The sequence below is a fragment of the Lissotriton helveticus genome, chromosome 8 (genome assembly GCF_964261635.1).
Source record: "Lissotriton helveticus chromosome 8, aLisHel1.1, whole genome shotgun sequence".
NCBI lineage: Eukaryota > Metazoa > Chordata > Amphibia > Caudata > Salamandridae > Lissotriton > Lissotriton helveticus.
In genome coordinates, this window is record NC_136069.1 from 1,421,672,408 (window position 1) to 1,421,692,178 (window position 19,771).

General features: G+C 45.3%; 1 protein-coding gene across 1 annotated transcript in view; it reads left to right on the plus strand.

The window, feature by feature from the left end:
• The window catches only part of NCAM2 (neural cell adhesion molecule 2), an 808,853-nt gene that overhangs the window by 776,429 nt on the left and 12,653 nt on the right, over positions 1-19,771 (plus strand). The window contains exon 15 of the mRNA XM_078658362.1: positions 264-380. Within this exon, the coding sequence (XP_078514488.1) occupies positions 264-380 (117 nt within the window). The remainder of the gene's footprint in view (positions 1-263; positions 381-19,771) is intronic.

Consider the following 19,771-nt stretch of genomic DNA (forward strand, 5'->3'; position numbering starts at 1 on the left):
AATAGTGAAGATCTCTCATATACAATGACCATATCAAGAAAATAACTTAGATGAAGTGGTACGAAAAGAGCAGATGTAAAGAGAGGGCAAGTGAGACAAAAATGAAGAAGACTTTATTAAGATTTTTATCTCAATGCATTTGGTTCCCTTGTAGCCCAAATGTGAGATACCCAATATAATAATGTATTCTTGTTGATAACTTTTAACACCATTTCATCATCTACATATGTATTAATATAATTCACTTTATATTTGTATTATAGGAAGGACGGCTCAAAAGAGCCAATAGTGGAGATGAGGACGGAAGATGAAAGAATTACCAATCACGATGGAAGCCCAGTAAATGAGCCGAATGAAACAACTCCACTAACAGAGCCTGAGTAAGTATTATAGCTCTAACAATGTGTTAACTCTATTCCTATTATTTAATGACTCATTAGCTTCTCTTGGAATGCTACAACAGATGTTTTGAACTTGGTTGGTAACACACAACAGGCAGAAGTCCTTATTTATATTTTATATTTATTCAGGGTATATCAAGACCTCAAGACAGTGATTTCTTATAGTGGTGATGTTTGCTAATTTGCGGTTAAATTAATGCAAATACAAAATAGAAAATGTTGCGGAAATACCTGCACTGCGATGAAAGGGTTTTTTAGTGTTTTGATTCACTTTATTTCTATTTGAGTGCTGCATAAATATGTTACAAATTGCCTCTAGATTACGTCTGACTGCTTTGCACCGACTACCAGAGGGTTACGCACAACTACATTTTGTGACTTTTGTGGTTCACCCTGACAAGGATTTTGTTTATTATTTGAGCGGGGCTTCCATCCCTCCCAACTAATAATCAAAATTCTTAAAATGATTGTTTATTTTGTAATTTAAAAATAATAAACACATTTCTTAAACTACTATTCACCTATGAATACCACACTAACAAGGTACAGTACATCTGCACACAAACCAAAAATATTATTAATTGACAACTCAATTATCATTTTACCTGTATTTATTTTAAATTCAAATAAATTACATTAAGTTAAATTACCTATTAGTTTTCCCTCCCTTGAGCATGCAGTATCATTTATGGTGAATGCGTCACAATCTTTGATGAAAGCTATGTGTTATTTTATTCATCATTTAATTTAAAAAATAAGATTTTTACAATTATTATTATCAACATATTAACATGTATAATGAAAACAGAATGCAAATATGAGAAAGCCATTTTTTTTGGCCTGATCACCCCCTTTTTTGTCTGATACTGAAGGTTACTCACTGATTGTGTCCTTGACTCTGCTAACCAGGCCCAGGGGCTGGGCTCTGTTTTAAAGGTATAAGGTAGTTAGGTGTAATTGCAATTGGTTCAGACGACCTACCTCTAAGACCCTAGTATATTGTTAGGGCAAGTAGGTTTAGAGTCCTTAGTGGTTTTAATGCACCTAAATGTGCCCTGCAGTGCTGTCTGTTGTGATTGCAGGCTGGTTTTAAAATAAAACTATGTTCAAATTTGGCTTTGGAATTAAAAGAACTGCCCTAGGTGCCCCAAGTGTAGGTTGCCTTATAATTAAAAGCAGGGATATTATAAAATCTGTGTTATTTACCCTAGTGAATGAAAACTGCTAATTTCATTTTTCCCCATTGTAGGGTTGGAGCTCCATGGACTAACTTTAGATGGCTTTGTTAATGTTACTCTGTCTAACTTTTGACAGAACAATAATTCAAAGTATCAATATAATAGTTCAAATTAATTCAACTACTTGCCAAGGTCAGATTTATTATAACTATTGCAGGAAAGTTACCTAAAACAGCCCTGTAGCAGCCTCTTCTGGTTGGTTAGCCTTTGACATGCTGAGCCAAGCTGCTCGTGATTAGGTGTGAAGTGCCCTTGGTTAAAACAATGCAACCATCTGGTTGCCAGGACAGGAAGGGGGCTGGGTGAACAAACTAGTCTTTGAGGGGAGAAGCACAGCTAGCGCACGAAGTATGCCCAATCCCAACTTCCTGCACCCACAGCCAGTTGGGAGCCTCTCTAATTAGATTAGAGAGGCGCTGGAAGGGGAGTGTAGGGAAATGTTAGCCACACCTGTGGGCTGCATCGGACAGGCCTGAACTTCCAGGAGCGATTTTTTCCATTTTGATTTGGACTGAGATGTATATTCTGGGAAACAAATATGCCACACTTCTAAGAAAATGGTCATCACAGAGGGTGGCAACTTGAACCCAATTGGTTGGGGTTGCTGCCCTCTTTTCCACCAGAATCTGGAATAAATATGGGAGAGCGGCACAGCACCTCAGATCCCTGTTTGGAAACATCTGGCAAAGGACTGACCTGCTGGACCTTTGGACTGCACAAAGAAGGGACTGCATTAATAAGGACTGCACCTGCTACACTCTCAAGGCTTCAGAAAAGAGGAGTTTCCCTGTCTTAAAGGATCAAAGAGTGGACTCCTTGAGGAGCAACAGGAAGGAAAATACTGAAATAAGTCCCTGCATCATCTCCAACAAGAACAAGCCCAGCTGAACAGCTTCACCTGGACTTTACTGGTATGACCAGGTGTATTGTGGGAACTGTCGTCCCAAAGCCCCATGTGGGAATTCAGAGCCTCTGGACAACCTCTGGCTGGTGTTGTGGACCCTCAGAAGTCCTCAATGAACCTTTCAGAAGGAATTCTGAAAGTTTAGGAACTATTTGAGAACTTTTTCTAAAAAGCTTCATAAAAAGACCATCTTTGACAACAAGAGTCAAGCAGGCGATGTCGAAACGTGACTCGGCTTAACTGTGCAGGTTTGCCCTGCTGAAATGTTTAGAGCTGTTCGATGTCAACGATGAAGATAAAGACCTGCAGGATACACAAGAAACGTTACAATAAAAGCTACAAAAAAGAGACTAAGTCAGAAACTTGACCAGGCCATACCGCTCATCATAGCGATCCAACATGGGACATCTGGTCGCGCTTGACCCTGAAAAAGGCAAAGATTGATGCTGACCGTATTGGAGCCCTGGCCAGATACACTAAGCAGGATTTTACCTTAGCATACCTTTGTGCACATAAACAATCACCCCGCGGCGCAGTCAAACAGGGTGCCTGCGTCAGCGCATGGCAGCTAATTGTGTATCAGTGCAGGGGGTGCAAAGGGATCCGTCATATCCTTAAAGATATGAGGCCTCCCTGTGCATTGAAATTGCCAAAGCATGGCGCAGCCAAAGGGCTTGCGGTTCCATGCTGGGCACTTTCTTGTGAACGAGGTCCTAGGGTTTTATAGGCAAGTTGAGTGTGTGAATCAGGAACAAGTACATTTAACAATGTTTAAAGGGACTTTAGAGTTCTAGAACCAGCAAAATCAGGGTCCAGCAAAAGGTGAAAAATCTGTGGGGACTGCCTGGAAAACTTTGAACTTTTAAACTATATCCATTGAACAATGGATTTGCCACATAGTGATGGCCTCATGAACATTGCTCGTTTCACTTCATATATACCTAATTTCATAAGGTAAGCATTAGAACTTCTCTGTCAGAGAGAATTAAAAAGAACATTGAGGCATATTTACAAGCCCCTATCGCTACGGGAACATCACTTTTGACAAACTTTCTGTGGCGATTGGGGCTTCACCTTATTTACGAGGCAGTGTCAAGCCTACAGTTTGTTGGCAGGAGCAAAGAATGCTCCAAGTAATACTACAGGTTCCTTGTTACAGTGATATTCAGTTCATTGCTGGCCAACTAATATTAGAATGTGGAATGTGGAAAGAAAGATTTTACAAGTACATTAAGATCATACAAATGTGCTTTTCAGTGTGCAAGATCATCTGACTTTTTTATTTTGACTTGTAAAAATAATGAAGAAATGTTGCATCACTACCTAAAGCTGAATATATTCCAATTTATTTTAAGGATGATGTTTTGATACCTGTAATTAATTATTTCCCAATTAGTAGACACACATAAGAGAGCCTATTCTGAAACGTTGAGCATTCAAAATGAACCTATGTGTAAAATCAGAAACGTATAGCTGCAAAGTCCATTAGCCTGCTCCACAGAATTAGAATTGCTAGCCTTTTACATCTTTTGAGGGAACATATTACTGTAGAAACCTCATAAGTTTGGCATAGCACAGGGATATAGCATGGGGGGGTGGTCCACTTTCACGGCGGCAAACGCTGAAATTATAATTTATCACCAGCACCCCCGCTCTTCAACACCGCAATAGGGCGGAAAAGCAGAGGCCACTATGGGCGGCAAAGTGCCTAGCTACACCACTGACTCAGTATCTGTAAATCCTTGTTTCATTTTGGTCTTGAGGAAAGGGTAGGTAGGAAAAATGACACACAGGCTGATTTCTAAACATTCTCAAGCAGTTTGCATGAGGTTTCGCTCCAGGAAAATGACACAAACGTACTTCATAAGCAGGATTATTTGATGTGACAAGGTTGGGTAAAAATTGACCACCCAGAGGTTTCTGCGCACATTTGTAACCAACAAAAGTCCGGGTTTAGTGCTAGCCCCACTAACTACATAGGCTGAATCAATGGTGACAAGTTACAAGACATCTTGAGTTGAACTCCAGTTTTGGATAAACAATATCCAGCAGTCTTGAATAAGGTAGTCTCTATGAGTTAGTGGGCCTGGGAATGATGGAAGGGTTTCTGTTTAGTGTATTCTAATATCTAGCCCCCTCTGCCTTTCAGGCTTTTCTTTACAAATTAGGCAGGAAGATATCCATTTGGAGAGGATACATTGTTTTTTAGATTCCAAAAAACACCAAAACATATTTAAAACATACCCAAGTGGATGCCCCGTCATACAATGTGCGTGAACAAATCGAATGGAGGAGTGCACCTGGATATCTATGACTCATGTGGATTTACTGTTGCGGAATAAACCTGCAAATTTATGAATATTAAAATAAATTATGAATCCACACAGTCAATTTTCCCTTTCAAATTTTGTTTTAATGGGGGCTACATTTTCAGTGAAAGATACATGCTTTGAATTAGAGGTGGAGAAAGAGAGTGATTGAGGGAAAGAGCATGCAATGTTGTATGCTGAGAAAGTGGTCCGATGCAAGTGAACCAAGCTGAACATTTATAAGTTATACTAGAAGTCTTTTAATGTATGCAGTTTGAAAGATGTATGCACGACACGATTTCTAGAATTGCATTTGAAAACAATTATACAGACCCATTTGCCATGCTGTAAAGGGGAGCTATGCAAAACATAGTATAACACGTTGGGCCCGATTCACAAGGGTAAACTGAGATGAAAAGTCTAACTTTATGACTTTCGGTATTCACAAAGGGCATTTTAACCAGCATATAATGTCCCCTCGGGAGACCTATATTCTACTGCTGTATACTGTACCGTGTATATAAAACTTCTTCTCAATAAAATTCACTTGAAATAAAACAAGTAGTAAAGATAGACTTTTGCCTCAGTTTTGTTCACAGTTAAACTTAAGACCAAAACTTAAGTTTAACTTAGATGAAAATATAACTTTGCTACTCATGAATGCCTTTTGTGAATACCAAAAGTCATACAGTTAGACTTTCATCTCAGTTTACTGTAGCAAATCAGGCCCTATGTTTGGAAATATAAGGACAGCAACATTCTTTTACATTTGCACTTTACATGTATTGATTGAGCCATGTCGATCCATGCAAATGTATGACACACATACCTCTTAAGTAGGAATTGTTTACCAAATGGGACCGCGGTGCAAAGGAAGTGGTAGAATTGTAGCTCATTGTTTGTGCATTTTTTTACAACCTGCCACCTCTTCTGTACTACAGGAAGGATATATGCCTATCCTTTCAAATCTTTTTCACTCTATATATGCCCATTGATGGTGTAAAACACACCTAAGGAAAATTGTGAGGACAGCTGGCCAACCTCACAACATATCTTCCATTCTGAATGTGTGCATATGGAATTGACGAGCATTTTGTTACGTGTAGAAATACATTGATGAATACAACTTTTGTGTACTGCATGAGCAATGGTGCACTCAAGCCAGGATGCAGGCAGGGGTGCTTGTAGATTTTCTTGCATATATCCTGTTAGCTTCAGCCTCACGTCCAATAAGAGACAATGAGAAAGAGAGAATAGTCTTGTGTCTAGCTCTGTGAAAGAGGAATATATCTTCCATGTCCTGAATCTTCTCTGGGGCCACCCTAGTTGCAGTTTTTGCATATGGATGGAGAGTCAGACTATCTGCAACCTTACTTTTGTAAGTTCACATTATGAGTTTGGTCATGCTCAAAATGCTCCTCATTTCCATATGTACACAGACAGATTGTAAAATATATTTTGTGTTTGTCCTCACAATTTTCTGTGTTTTACACCAAAAATGTCACAGAGTTATCATTACTGGTTATATGTATAATGAAAAATAAATCCAAGTGCATTTACAACTTTTGGCCTTGATTTAGAGTTCGGCAGACGGGATACACAAACACAAATGTGACGGATTACAAGCGACCCTTGACCCTTGACCCTGTCACCAGGTAGGTCGCCCCCCTAGCCACCGCGTGGTCCTCCCCGTGCTGTCCTGCTATGCTCTTCCGCCATTCTGCGAGCTTGTACCTGTAACCTGTTGTATCTCTTTCGTTTTTTTCCCTTTTGCCTTCTGTAACTTGTGCTTGTTTTTCCGTCGTTGCACCCCTCGTTCCCCTTTTTGCCTTTTGTAACTTCGGTCCCCTTTTTGCCTTTTTGTAACTTGTGCTTGTTTTATTAGTCATTTACCCCCCGTTCCCCCTTTGCCTTCTGTGCCCCCGATTCCCACCTCGCCCCCTGCTTCCCGCCGCTGCTCCCTGCTGCCCCGCCCCCCGCAGTTCCCATTCGCCACCCCGCTCCCGCCTCCCAGCTGCTCCTCCCTCCCTCAGCCCCTCATATGGAGGCCACACGACGGACGCGCAGCGGTCACACGCAGCGGGCGCGCCGATTGTGCGCCGAAGGCGCGCCAAAGGCAAGCCCATCTACGCCCGTCCGCGCTGACCGCGCCCAGCGCCAGAACCCCTGGCCCCCGACGATGCCAGCCCACATGACGGACCTACGACGCCGCCACCCTCAACGCACTCAACCCGACCGGAACCCCGCCTGCTACTTAGCCACCCCAAAACACACCCACGGACCCTTCAGCTGCCAAGCCTGCAAGTTCACCTGCCTCCGGACCAGCACCGCACCCAAAAGACCAGGCACCAGCAACAACCACCTCAAGTGCATCCTGCTCAATACCCGCTCCGTCCACAGACACACCGTCGAACTCTGGAACCTGCTCGACACAACATCACCAGACGTCGCCTTCCTCACGGAAACCTGGATGAACGCCTCCTCAGTGCCCGACATCGCCATAGCCATCCCGGACAGATACAAGATCCCCCGGAGGGACCGCGTCAACCAGACCGGAGGAGGCATCGCCATCGTCCACAGGAACACCATCCGCATCACGACCAACTCCGACGACACCTTCACCGCCGCCGAGCACCTCCACTTCCAGATACACACTGACCCAAAGACCCCCCTCAGAGGCACCCTCATCTACAGACCCCCGGGATCACGCACCCAATTCAGCAAAGACATCGCAGACTTCATCAGCCCGCACGCCCTCCCCTCCGCTGACTACATCCTCCTAGGGGACCTCAACTTCCACCTGGAGAAAAACAACGACACCAACACCACCACCCTGGTGGACAACCTTGCCAACCTCGGACTCAAGCAACTGGTGAACACCCCCATCCACTACGCCGGCCACACGATTGACCCCGTTTTCTCCTCCAGCAAGCACATCTCCTTCAGCCACTCCACCGGACTTGCATTGGACGGATCACAGCTGCGTCCACTTCAGCTTCAGAAGAACCACGACCCACCACCACCCGCAACAGGTTCCTCGCAGGAGCTGGTGTAAGATCACCGCCGACCAGCTCACCACCTCCCTCAGCCTGAACCCTCCGGCCAGCGCAACGGACCCCAACGAAGCAGCCCGCACCTTCACACAGTGTATCACCAACTGCGCCGACGACCTCGCACCACTGAAGAACCCTCCCAGCAGACCTGGCAGCAAGAAAGCCTCCTGGTTCACAGACGAACTCAAAACATCCAAGAAAAACTGCTGCACCCTTGAAAAAGCCTGGCGCCACGACCAGGCCACAGAAAATATGACTGCACTCAAGAACGCCACCCGCAAACACCACCAGCTGATCTGCACCACCAAAAGGACAACATTCAAAGAACGACTGGACAATAACACCCACAACAGCAAGGAACTCTTCAGCATCATCAAAGAGTTCTCCAACCCCAACGCCGGAAACAACGACATCACACCCTCGCAAGACCTCTGCGACTCACTCTCCACCTTCTTCCACCTTAAGATCGCCGACATACACAACAGCTTCGGCGCACAGACCACGCACCCAACCACCGAACCAACGCCCCCGACCACCACCCTCTGCAACTGGACCCCGGTCAGCACCGAAGACACCACCCGCACGATGAATACCATCCACTCCGGATCACCAACCGACCCCTGCCCCCACCACGTCTTCAACAAGGCCGACTCCATCATCGCACCCCAACTCCAGGACATCATCAACATCTCCTTCAACACCGACACCTTCCCGCAGAGCTGGAAGCACGCCGAGCTCAGCGCCCTCCTGAAGAAACCAACAGCGGACCCCACCAACCTCAAGAACTTCCGCCCCATCTCGCTCCTCCCTTTTACTGCCAAAGTCATCGAGAAGACCGTCAACAGACAGCTCGCCACCTTCCTCGAGACAAACGGATCCCTCGACCCTTCGCAGTCCGGCTTTCGAGCCAACCACAGCACCGAGACTGCCCTCATCGCAGCCACCGACGACATCAGATTCCTGCTCGACAACGGGGAAACAGCGGCCCTCATCCTCCTGGACCTCTATCCGGCGTTCGACACTGTCTGCCACCACACCCTAGTACAGCGCCTCAACAACATCAGAATCCAAGGGAAGGCTCTGGAGTGGATCATCTCGTTCCTCGTCGGAAGAACGCAGAGAGTCCGCCTCCCCCGTTCAGATCCGAGGTCACCGAAGTCATCTGCGGCATACCACAAGGATCCTCACTCAGCCCCACCCTCTTCAACGTCTACATGAGCCCCCTCGCAGCCATCACACGCCAACACAACCTCAACATCATCTCCTACGCCGACGACACCCAGCTGATCCTCTCCCTCACCAACCACCCCACCAATGCCAGAGCCAGCCTACTCGTAGGGATGAAAGACGTCGCCGAGTGGATGAAGAACAGCCGCCTGAAACTGAACTCAGACAAGACTGAAGTCCTCATCCTAGGATCATCGCCCTCCGCCTGGGATGACTCCTGGTGGCCCCCTGCCCTGGGCACCACCAAAACCTGGGCTTCATCCTGGACTCCTCCCTCTCGATGACCAGACAAGTCAACGCCATATCGTCATCGTACTTCAACACCCTGCGCATGCTCCGTAAGATCTTCCGATGGATCCCCACCAAAACCAGGAAGACAGTCACCCAGGCACTCGTCACCAGCCGACTGGACTACGGAAACACCCTCTACGCGGGAACCACTGCCAAACTACAGAAAAGACTCCAGCGCTTACAGAACGTCTCCGCACGACTCATCCTGGACATCCCTTGCCACAGCCACATCTCGACCCACCTGAGAGACCTGCACTGGCTCCCCATCAACAAGAGGAACACGTTCAGACTCCTCACCCACGCACACAAGGCTCTCCACGACATGGGCCCGAAGTACCTCAACAGCCGCCTCACTTTCTACACACCCACCCGCCAGCTACGATCGGCCAGCCTCGCCCTCGCTGCCGTACCACGCATTCGCAGAGCCACCGCTGGAGGAAGATCCTTCTCCTACCTGGCGGCCCAGACATGGAACTCCCTCCCCATCCACCTACGGCTGACCCAGGACCACCTCTCCTTCAGGAAACAACTCAAGACCTGGCTTTTCGAGCAGTAGCGGACCCTTCCCCCCAGCGCCTTGAGACCCTACTGGGTGAGCAGAGCGCTATACAAATTGCTGATTGATTGATTGATTGATTGACAAGTGCCGTAGGATATAATGGATTTGTAATACAGGTGACAGGTTTTCTCTAATTTTTCAAATCAGGCACTTTGTCTCTAATTTAAAGTACACTCACATTGGAATGTCTAATGTGCAATGCCTTTACATCTCATTAAGATTCATAAACAAACAGCAATTTGATTTTAATGAAACTGAGATGCGATTGAGACAGGGCGTATTGCTCTCCATGACCCTGTTGGTAACATTAGTTTGCCAACTTTAACGATTCAATTAGTAGTGAAAACATAATACTGAATATTTTAAAAGTTCATTTTAATGAACTACAACTAATAACCTATGCAAATTGTCCAACATTTCTCTGCATTGTTGTTAGACCTGGCATCTTTGGCGTGGTTTCCCCCTATGTTTTTGCCTCTACCTCCTGTATTTTTGATGCTGTGCTGGATTTAGTTTTTGCTGGTTTAGATGCTTTGGGCACTTTGCCACTGCTGTGCAGTGTCAAAGTGCAAGTAATCCATGTGTACATTTTTGTTATGATTGATTATCCATGATTGGCATATTTGTGTCACCAAGAAGTCCCTAGTAAAGTGCACTGAGTGTGCCAGGGCTGGTGATAACAGATGCTACTAGTGGGCCTGCAGCACTGATTGTGCCACCCACATGAGTAGCCCTAAAGTGGTGTCTCAGGCCTGCCACCACAGTGCCTGTGTGCAGTCTGGGAACTGCCATGTCCTCCTGGTCAGTGTCCCCACTGGCCAGACCTAACCCTTTCCTTTCTGTACACATTGGTCACCCCTATAGAAGGCCCAAGGTACCCCCTTGGGCAGGGTGCAGTGTATGTGAAAGGTAGCACTTGTACGTGTGCAGGTGACATGCTCTGGTAGTGAATTACAGCCAGTTTCGTTTTTCACTATGGTAAGGCTATCTTACCCCATAGGCTATCATGGGGAATGCTGGCTACAATGGCTACCAGCATATCTTTCCATAGGAGCAAGATAGGACCTAAAAGTCTGGTATCCCTGAACTCAGAATTTAATAACACATCTTTTAGGAAAGGTTGTTTTTAAATCCTGTGTTGGAGAACAGCACTTTTAGAAAGTTGCTGTTCTCTTGTCTGACCTTTCTGTGTGCCTTGGCCTGTTTGTGAACTGACTGTCTGGTTTGTGAGTGACAGGGGCTGGGTGGCTCCCAGAGTCTGAGTGGGCCATCCCTGGGCTCAATAGCTCCATCTGCATCTAGAGTGTTGGGAGGGGGTAGCACCTGGGCCTGAATAGGGCTGTGCCTGCCTTCCCCATTGTTGGCTCCACCTCCTGCTGGGCAGCTGATGACCCTGCCCCTCTTTCTGAAAGGAAAGGAGAGGCCCGGAATACAAAGTGCTCAAGGAACACCCAGAAGTGGTTCAGACCGGCCTCAGAGCCCTCCTGCACAAAGGGATCATAGACTTTTAGGGGTATAAATACAGGAACCCTAACTACATAAAATTAGATCATCCTGGAATTAAGAAGGAACCTCTGCCAAGGAGAAAGCTGAAACTGAAGAAGGAAGACTGTCCTGCTGTTGCTCGGCTGGACTAACCTGCTGTTGCTTTGCTGCCAAGGAGAGGGGAAGGACTTGGCTTTTGGTGCTGTGTCCCCTTGCTTGAAGGAATCTCCAAGGGCCTGAGAAGAGCTGGCTCCCTGTTAAGAAGTACCAGGAACAAAAGGACTTCACCCCCAGCTTCCCTGAACTCTGCTGAGAGAGAGTTCTGTCCTTCCTAGAGTGCTTGGGCCAGTTGTGGTGCCTCCGGAAGTTGTACCTGTGTTGGGAAGCTGGAAACCTAGCTTTTAAAGACTTTCTGCAAGTTTTGTCGCATCGCTCACTTGCGGAGTGCATCCCCCGCTTGCGGAGTGCATCCCCGTCAGTGCGAGGAAATTCCCGCCGCTACGAAGGCCGAGATCATTGCAGCGCCTGTTGCCCCTGCCAGAGTCATCGCATCCTTCATTGGCGGGACGGGTGCGGGAAGATTCCTTTGCTGCGAGTGTCGCGCATAGCCTGTCCTCGCTGGGTGAGATCCTCGCACCGATTGCTTGCGGACCGCATCACGTCGCTGCAAGTGTCATCACAGAACCATGGCATCGAGGAGCTCAAGAGGAAGATCACCGCTGGTCCGCACATCGTCGCCCTGGAGATCGTCGCAGCCCCAAAGATCATCGCATCTTGCCTTTGTAAGCTTTTTCACTACGGAACCTCTGCACCGGAATCCATACAAGGTATCGCATACAGACCGGAGTCACCGCACCACGCCCGCTACATCCAGCGGGGCTGTCGCATCGACTCCCCATGGTCTCAGGAGTGACGCATTGCTTGTTTCCACCGCGCCAGTTTCTGTTTTGGAACTTTGACGCATTTAAAGGTACTGTTGGCTAAACGTGACGTAACTGTGAACTTTTCACGCAACTGTGGATTATTTTATCGCAACCTTAAGAACACTTTTGAAACCATATTCTTGAACTGTGAATGTTGGATTTTTGTTGTTTTGGTCTTGTGTAGTTTAGATTAAATACTTTTATTTGTCTAACCTGTTGTGGAGTCAGTTTGTGGTGTTTTCACTGTTTTACTGTGAGTGTTGGTACAAATACTTTACACATTGCCTTTGATAAGCCTTGACTGCTCGTGCCAAGCTACCAAGGGGGTGAGGAGGGGTTATCTAAAGAGTGTATCCTCCTTTCCCTGACAAGAAGCAAGGGTCCCTATTTGGACAGTGGTACCTACCTCTGCCAACCAGAGACCCCCCAGTTCTAAGAATTGTGTAGTGCCATCTTACACATGCATTTTCCACAGGTTAAGCAATCCAGTGTTTTGTTTGTAAGCAGTCATCATGACTGCTGCCTCTCAAATCAAAAATCTCTAAAATATCACAAAAAATTTACAATTGAAGTATAATATGTTTCTGATAAAAGCCTATAAACAAACGCTGCAAACATTCCATGAAAGCATGCTCATTGTCTGCAATGTGTGTATGAAAAGGATTTTAATTTTCAAGAAATTCTCTTTCCTTTAAACTTTTCTACTAAACAAGTTGAAGTCCAAAGCTCCCTGAGGAGTAAGATCGAAAGGGCATTGTGAGACACTGCTGCTTCCTGAACAGGAGTGAAACCACATGCTCCTTAAGTAACACTGGCAATCAATCATACATTGTACTGCATCACCGTTACTTACTCACCTGTCCACAGACATATTCGAAAGTATGTAATAAGTGATGATATGAGAATGTGCTCCGGAGCTAAACGTAATGAATAGAACTAATAAGGATAAATATAACACAAATCAATGTTGTTGGGTAGTGCATGCATTAATACACCTAATGGAAACATTGATTCTAACATTATGACCTTGTCAAGTAAAACAGTTGGTATGTACTCACCATGCTCTCATTCACATATTGATTGCTGTTCTAGTTACTGAAGTCAACATACCTTAGTTCACTAAAGCAGACACTTTTTGCTTACGTTAAAATGTGTAAATTGTTGCCGTTTGGAACATTGATATATATATTAGAAAGGATTTTCTAGCCTTATAGCTCACTGCCAAGGGCTCTGTCAGTTGTTAAAGTCATAGCCCAATCCCTTTTAAAGCTATAATGTTCTAAATTAAAAAAAGTGAACGACAAACATGTGAATGTTGGAGCAGAATGCTTATACCAGTCATTATAAGCCCCGAGCTATTTCATTGGCCTCAATGGAGCTGCCAAAACTCCAATGTTCTAACATAGCCTTTTATCCCCTCTGTAGTGGGCTATTCCATCCATTAAACGTCCGTTCCGGCGTTAAAGGCCCTTGCCAAAGACAAGGGCCTTTGACAGGGGAGCAGGAATTTAATGGCCAGTATAGCCCGCTACATTGGGCTATAAGGTTATTAGCACATTCCCCCCCATGAGGGCAGAGTGTCTAAATTAAAAAAACAAAGGCCTATGGGATACTGAGGCGGTTGAAGCCCCCTTATGTGGCTCCAAAGCCTTTTGTTCACAGACAGCTGTTGCTCTGTGTGTGTTCAACAGTTACCAATCATGCACAGGGCCAATGACACTAAGAGCTATAAGAGGAGAGGATGGAGCTCCTGTGTGCCCTACTGCACAGACCGTGCCACTCGTTTTTACCTGCTGATTGCATATATTTTGGAGAGGTAGGGGGAATAGAGAGGCAGAGGCCATGTATTAGGATATTGTCATGTTGAGAGAAGAACGCATATGCCAGGTTTGATAGACTGCTGTTGCTCTATTAGCCTCAATATATATCCCAACCTGCAATATTCTAAAACTCCTTATGCAGGTTTGCTACTTATTTACACGTCAGTGTCAGACTGTCAGCAATAGAGCTAGCAAGATGTTTTCATTTTTCTTAGTCAAATTCCACATGGTTAGTGATCCTTATCTAATTGTGCATAGGGGATACACCAAACTTGGAATGGGACAGAGTATGTTTGGTATAATATTTTTGAAGAATATTGCCTTATACACAATTATTGGTCTGATTCAAAAACATTTTGAAGCAACTTATTTTTTAAGTACTCCTTTATTTCAGGATTAAGTGAAAGGTACTCGTGCACCAATATTTGTGAATCTGGGACCTCTGGTTGAACACTTCAAGGAACTGAGATACACTTATGCTGGAAAATCATCAGAGGATGGAATTTTTTAGTGACATTGCCTTTGTAGGATTGCAAATAAATTGACTGTATTAAGTCAATGGAGCATAGACTAAATCTTCTGAACAACTGGAGTTTACTAACTACTTTATTCAATATATGCGTGTTTATGTTTGACTAATCAATGCATTCTACTGGGCTGTTTCATATGCTTTCTTTCCCACACATATTGATTAGACATTTTTCTTGTTCTCACTTGGTTCTCACTTCTTCCCTCCTTTTGTCATTCATTACTCTGGGCATTACTCCAACACTTTCATATACAGCTGTGGCCTGTGTGTATGTGCTGAGGGGCCACGCTCCCCACCTTTTCCCAGGCAAGACGAGTATCTGTCTGGCTGAAAAAAGGTCAGACTGGCAGACTGGTCCATATCAGGCAGCCAGGAGCTACACATGCCCTAAATGTGCATGCTCATGGCTACCTGAGCTGAACTTTGCCAGGCTGAGGATTTCACAGCCCAGTGGGGGTGACCTCTTCAGCCAGTCAAAAGTACCTTGAGGCCCTCCCCCTCATGATGAAGGGAAGCGTCACTGAGTGCCTCAGACCTGGATGCTTAAGTTTTATGCCCTGAAGTGCCCAGGGCAGAGTGTGAATCAATGACACTTCAGTACAGGTTGGGCTGTGGTCCGCAGTCTCACTGACCCATCCCATTCGGTGAAGAGATTGGGACTGCTGCCTTTTCACATTGGCTGACCGTAGGAACCTCCAAGGCATAGTACTGCTGCCTTCTCTCATTGGCTGACCTGAGGTCAATCAATGAAGAAAGGTAGCAGTACCAATCCTAGGGAAGCTGCTGTTGAGATGCGTTTTAGGTGTTCATTTTTTGTTTGTTGCATGTGTGCATGTATTTATGTGTATTTTTAGTGAGTGTTGTGAATGGCTGTGTGTGCATGTGTGAACAAATGGGTGCGCGTGAGGTGTATGTGTAAAATTACCAGACACCACTGTCAATATGGCAAAACCAATTAGGGTTTTCCGGTGGTATTTGATGGGCGAGTTTTTTAAATTTCCATCCTACATTTTAGAAATGATTTCTAAAGTTTTATTTTCATTTGTCCTGTGTGTTTGTTGCATATATGGATGCACACATATTTTTATACACTACCTCTAGTTTATTCTGCTTTAAGGCATCCAATGCTCTCCGTACCATCCCCATTTTCATGCCATTATGCATGCTGCATTTATCTGACTGCATGCATCTGTGCTTGGCCACAGCTGTACTCAGAAGAGTTGAGACACGAGTGAGTGGTGAGCATTGCTCAGACGCTATTAAGAATCAATTCTTCCTCATTGTATGCCTGTGCAGTAGCAAAACTCTTGGGTATGATTTGGGTGAGAAGAATAACTGTCACCAAATGACCATGACTAGCCACAGATTCTTTTATTATAATATATTGGAACTGGGTTTTATTTATTTTTATAATTTGTGCCAGTTTTTTAGGTATGAGAGTAACTTTTGCATAATTCAAGTTTTTAAACGAACCTAGTCTGCTACTTGTGACACTTCCTCTCTATTTTTTTGTTTAAAGTTGTGTTTTATTAAATACTTGTATGGCTTTGCTGGAATAAAGTTATATTTGAATTTGAATTTGAGTTCACCTTCTCCACGGTTCAGAGGGACTTGACCACCTTTCATTCTCTTTTCTCTTCCGGGTAGCATACCATCAATGCTATATATATAAAAAAAAATTAGAGCCTTAGGTGAGTCATATCCCCTCAAAATCATGTATTTATACCCACGTCCTTCGATGCAGGGGCTGTAATCATGTGGCAGTTGTTTTCACAATGCCAATGTTTTCAGGCAGTGTCTTCTGCACTATTGTCACTTTTTGATGTATCTAGTTAGACAAAGTTAAATCGGGAATGAGCCAGTGTCTTTTTGTTACTTTGTTGTATTGAGAATTATCTAAATTATTCATGAGCGCACACTGTGATATTTACAGTCCCATGCTTATTGAGGGTCAATTTTTGGACGGAACATTTTGAATATAACGTTTGAACCTGCGGATGTGACATTCATGCACCCTGTGTCTTTTCATTATGACACCATTATGAGACTTATGTAGTTAATTAAGGTGATCAGCCATACATTGTTATTTGGACTATATAGAGGCCTTCAAGTGACCGTTGGCCTGTTTTTAAATTTTCAACAATGTTTAGCCTCACACCTTGCAAGTCAGGTGTGCATCTTGCGCTTCAATGATTTTTATGGCTTCTACTTTACCATATTGGCAAGTTTATTATGGAGTGACAGTTCTTATCACTGTCTTTATTTTTGGTTGCTACACGTCTCTCTGTTCTAATGAACACCAGTTTAAAGCAATATTGCAGGCCAAAACACTAACTATACTTTGGTCAATCATTATGCTTGGGAGACTGATTCATTTTTATCAATGTAACAATAGTTACTTGTATGTAATTGTTTTTGTACTTTTTATTGTGTCACTATTTCACTTGCACTGTGTTTGCACCAAGAACACCTATATTTGAACTGTATTTTAATTTATCATTGTTGTCCAATAGGTTTGTAACAACCTCAATATAATACCTCCTCTATCGCTTGAATGCCCCCCTTCCAAGGCCCGTCCTACTCCCCCAACAGTCCCTGTTCCCACTCCCATCATGGACCCATAAGACACTGTTTTGTTCAACGGCATGCTAGACCCCACCAGAAATGACTTGGTTGCAATACACTACCCTTCCAACCTGTCCAAAACACCAAGAGAAATCTCAAACATAAAATCTTCCACCATAGGAAAGAAACCTTTTTCACTGACCGCTACTTTTACCATGACAAGGGTACCTTACTGACCCACTTCCTCTTCTCAACCACTGGCATGCAACATGGAGGAATGTTCTCTGCTCTTCCATAGCCAAGAAAATCCCTCATGGCTATACACATTGGGGCAGATTTATGTCGGACTTGTGCCACGTTTACGCCGCTGTTGTGTCACGCAACGGCGGCGTAAACGTGGCGCATTCCTGCGACCCATTTACAACGTGGCGCATCTAGGCAGATGCGTCACGTTGTAAAGCCCTGCGCCACATGTGGGCGTTCCGGCGCAGGGTGGGCGTTCCGGGGCAGGTGCGCCTCGCAAAAGTGCCTGCGTGAAATCTACAAGATTTCACGCAGGCACTTTTAGGCCAATGCTGCATCAAAACCCTGCGCCTGCTTGAAGCAGGCGTAAGGCTTGACGCAGCATTGGACAGATAGGGCCACACAGAGCATTGCTGGAGCTGCGTCGCGCTTGCGACGCAACTCCAGCAATGCGCCGCCTTTACAGCACAGATGCGTCACGCATCTGTGCCATTTTTGCCCCACGGTGCGCCACATTGTAAATGCGGCGCACCATGGGTGGCGGAGCTCTGGCGCATCCCTGAGGATGCGCCAGTTATTGTAAATCTGCCCCTTACTATTGCGCCCTATGCACTGAACCGTAGCAACACCACAATTTGCATATACAACAATGGCACTGCACATATTCAATCCTCTGATCATAACCTGGAAATCTTCTGCAGTTTATTCTCCTATCTCAAGCACAAACTTGACGTGACCACTCTCCTTCCTACCTCTTTGGCTGCCCTCTCCAACTCCTCCCCATTAGTAAACCCCACCGTCCCTACTACTCCACCAGCCCATCATCCCTGCCACTCCCACCTTTCTTCGCAGTTGGTCACCCACCTGTCCACGGACACCCGTGTTGCCCATTACAGACCCCCATTGACAATTCTGAGTCACCCCTCACTAACTCCAGGTTGACTCCACCATGGACATTCCCTACTTCCCCTCTTTTCTACACCAGTCTGATGTCATCACTCCCTACTCCATCATAGCCCCGTATCCACACTCCCAGCAGTAGGCCCCACTCACCCAACCCCTACGCTATCCATACCACTACCATGGCTCCATTGCTGAATCGCACAGACGCCAGCCCCCTACTCACTCGAGGTCTCACCCGCTCCCTAATGCTCCCCACATCCTGGAACCTCTTAGCTATACATCCCATCAAATGATGATCTACATGGCCTACTTGACTCCTATGTGTCCACTGTTGATCTCTCATGTACCGCCTCCGAAAGTGAGTCCTTCATCTCTCTCCCCCACCTCCAAAATTGAGACTATTATGTCTCAATCCCCAGGTCATCCAGTCCTAAGGCTAGGTCTACAACCTAATCGAACTTCACCCCACTTATCCTCTTTCACATGCCATCTAATACTGCTTACTCATATTCACTCCTGAAATTAACATTACTAAACTGCCATTCAGCTGTGAAACATGCTGCTGATAAGGCTGCTCTTGACCACAACACTGATATCCTCATGCTTAAAGAATCCTGGTTACATGATTCCTCCAACCACTCCTTGGTCATCTTGGTACCCCTGGGTATGGCATCATTAGATTAGACTGCCCAAGACTCTCCGGGGTTGGCCTAGCCTGTATTTTCAGAGCCTCATGAAACAATCTCTCACTACTTCTCTGCCCTCTTGTGAGTACCTTAAGATGGACATCTTCACCACCAGCAACTGCAAATGCTCCCTCCACACTTTCTATCACCCTCTTAGGGGTAATTGCTCTTCCAATGTGGAGGATCACTCGATCCAGATCTTCCTTGGTGACTTCCACATCCAGTGGAATGATATCAATGACCTGCTTGTAAATTGCTTCAAATCCTTCTTCCAGGACCTCATCCTTGTCCAAGCCTGCAACATTCCTACCCATGAGACCAAATCATAGCTAGCGAAAACACCTTATGTGTTGACTTCAACCTACCTTCTGATTGGAATGACCATTACTGTGTCACATTCTCCCTAAATATAAAAACAATCATGTCCAAAGCCCAACCTAAGAAACCTGAACACTGGATCTGTGACACCCGTAACATAAACTCACTTTTTATATGCACTGCGAGCTGTCAAACCATGCTACCGCCTCCCACCTTGACCGAAGCCCAAGACCTCACTGATCACTATTTCAATTCAATGTCAAACATCATGGAAACCATAGCCCCTATACAACAAAGACGAATATTGTCCAAATGGT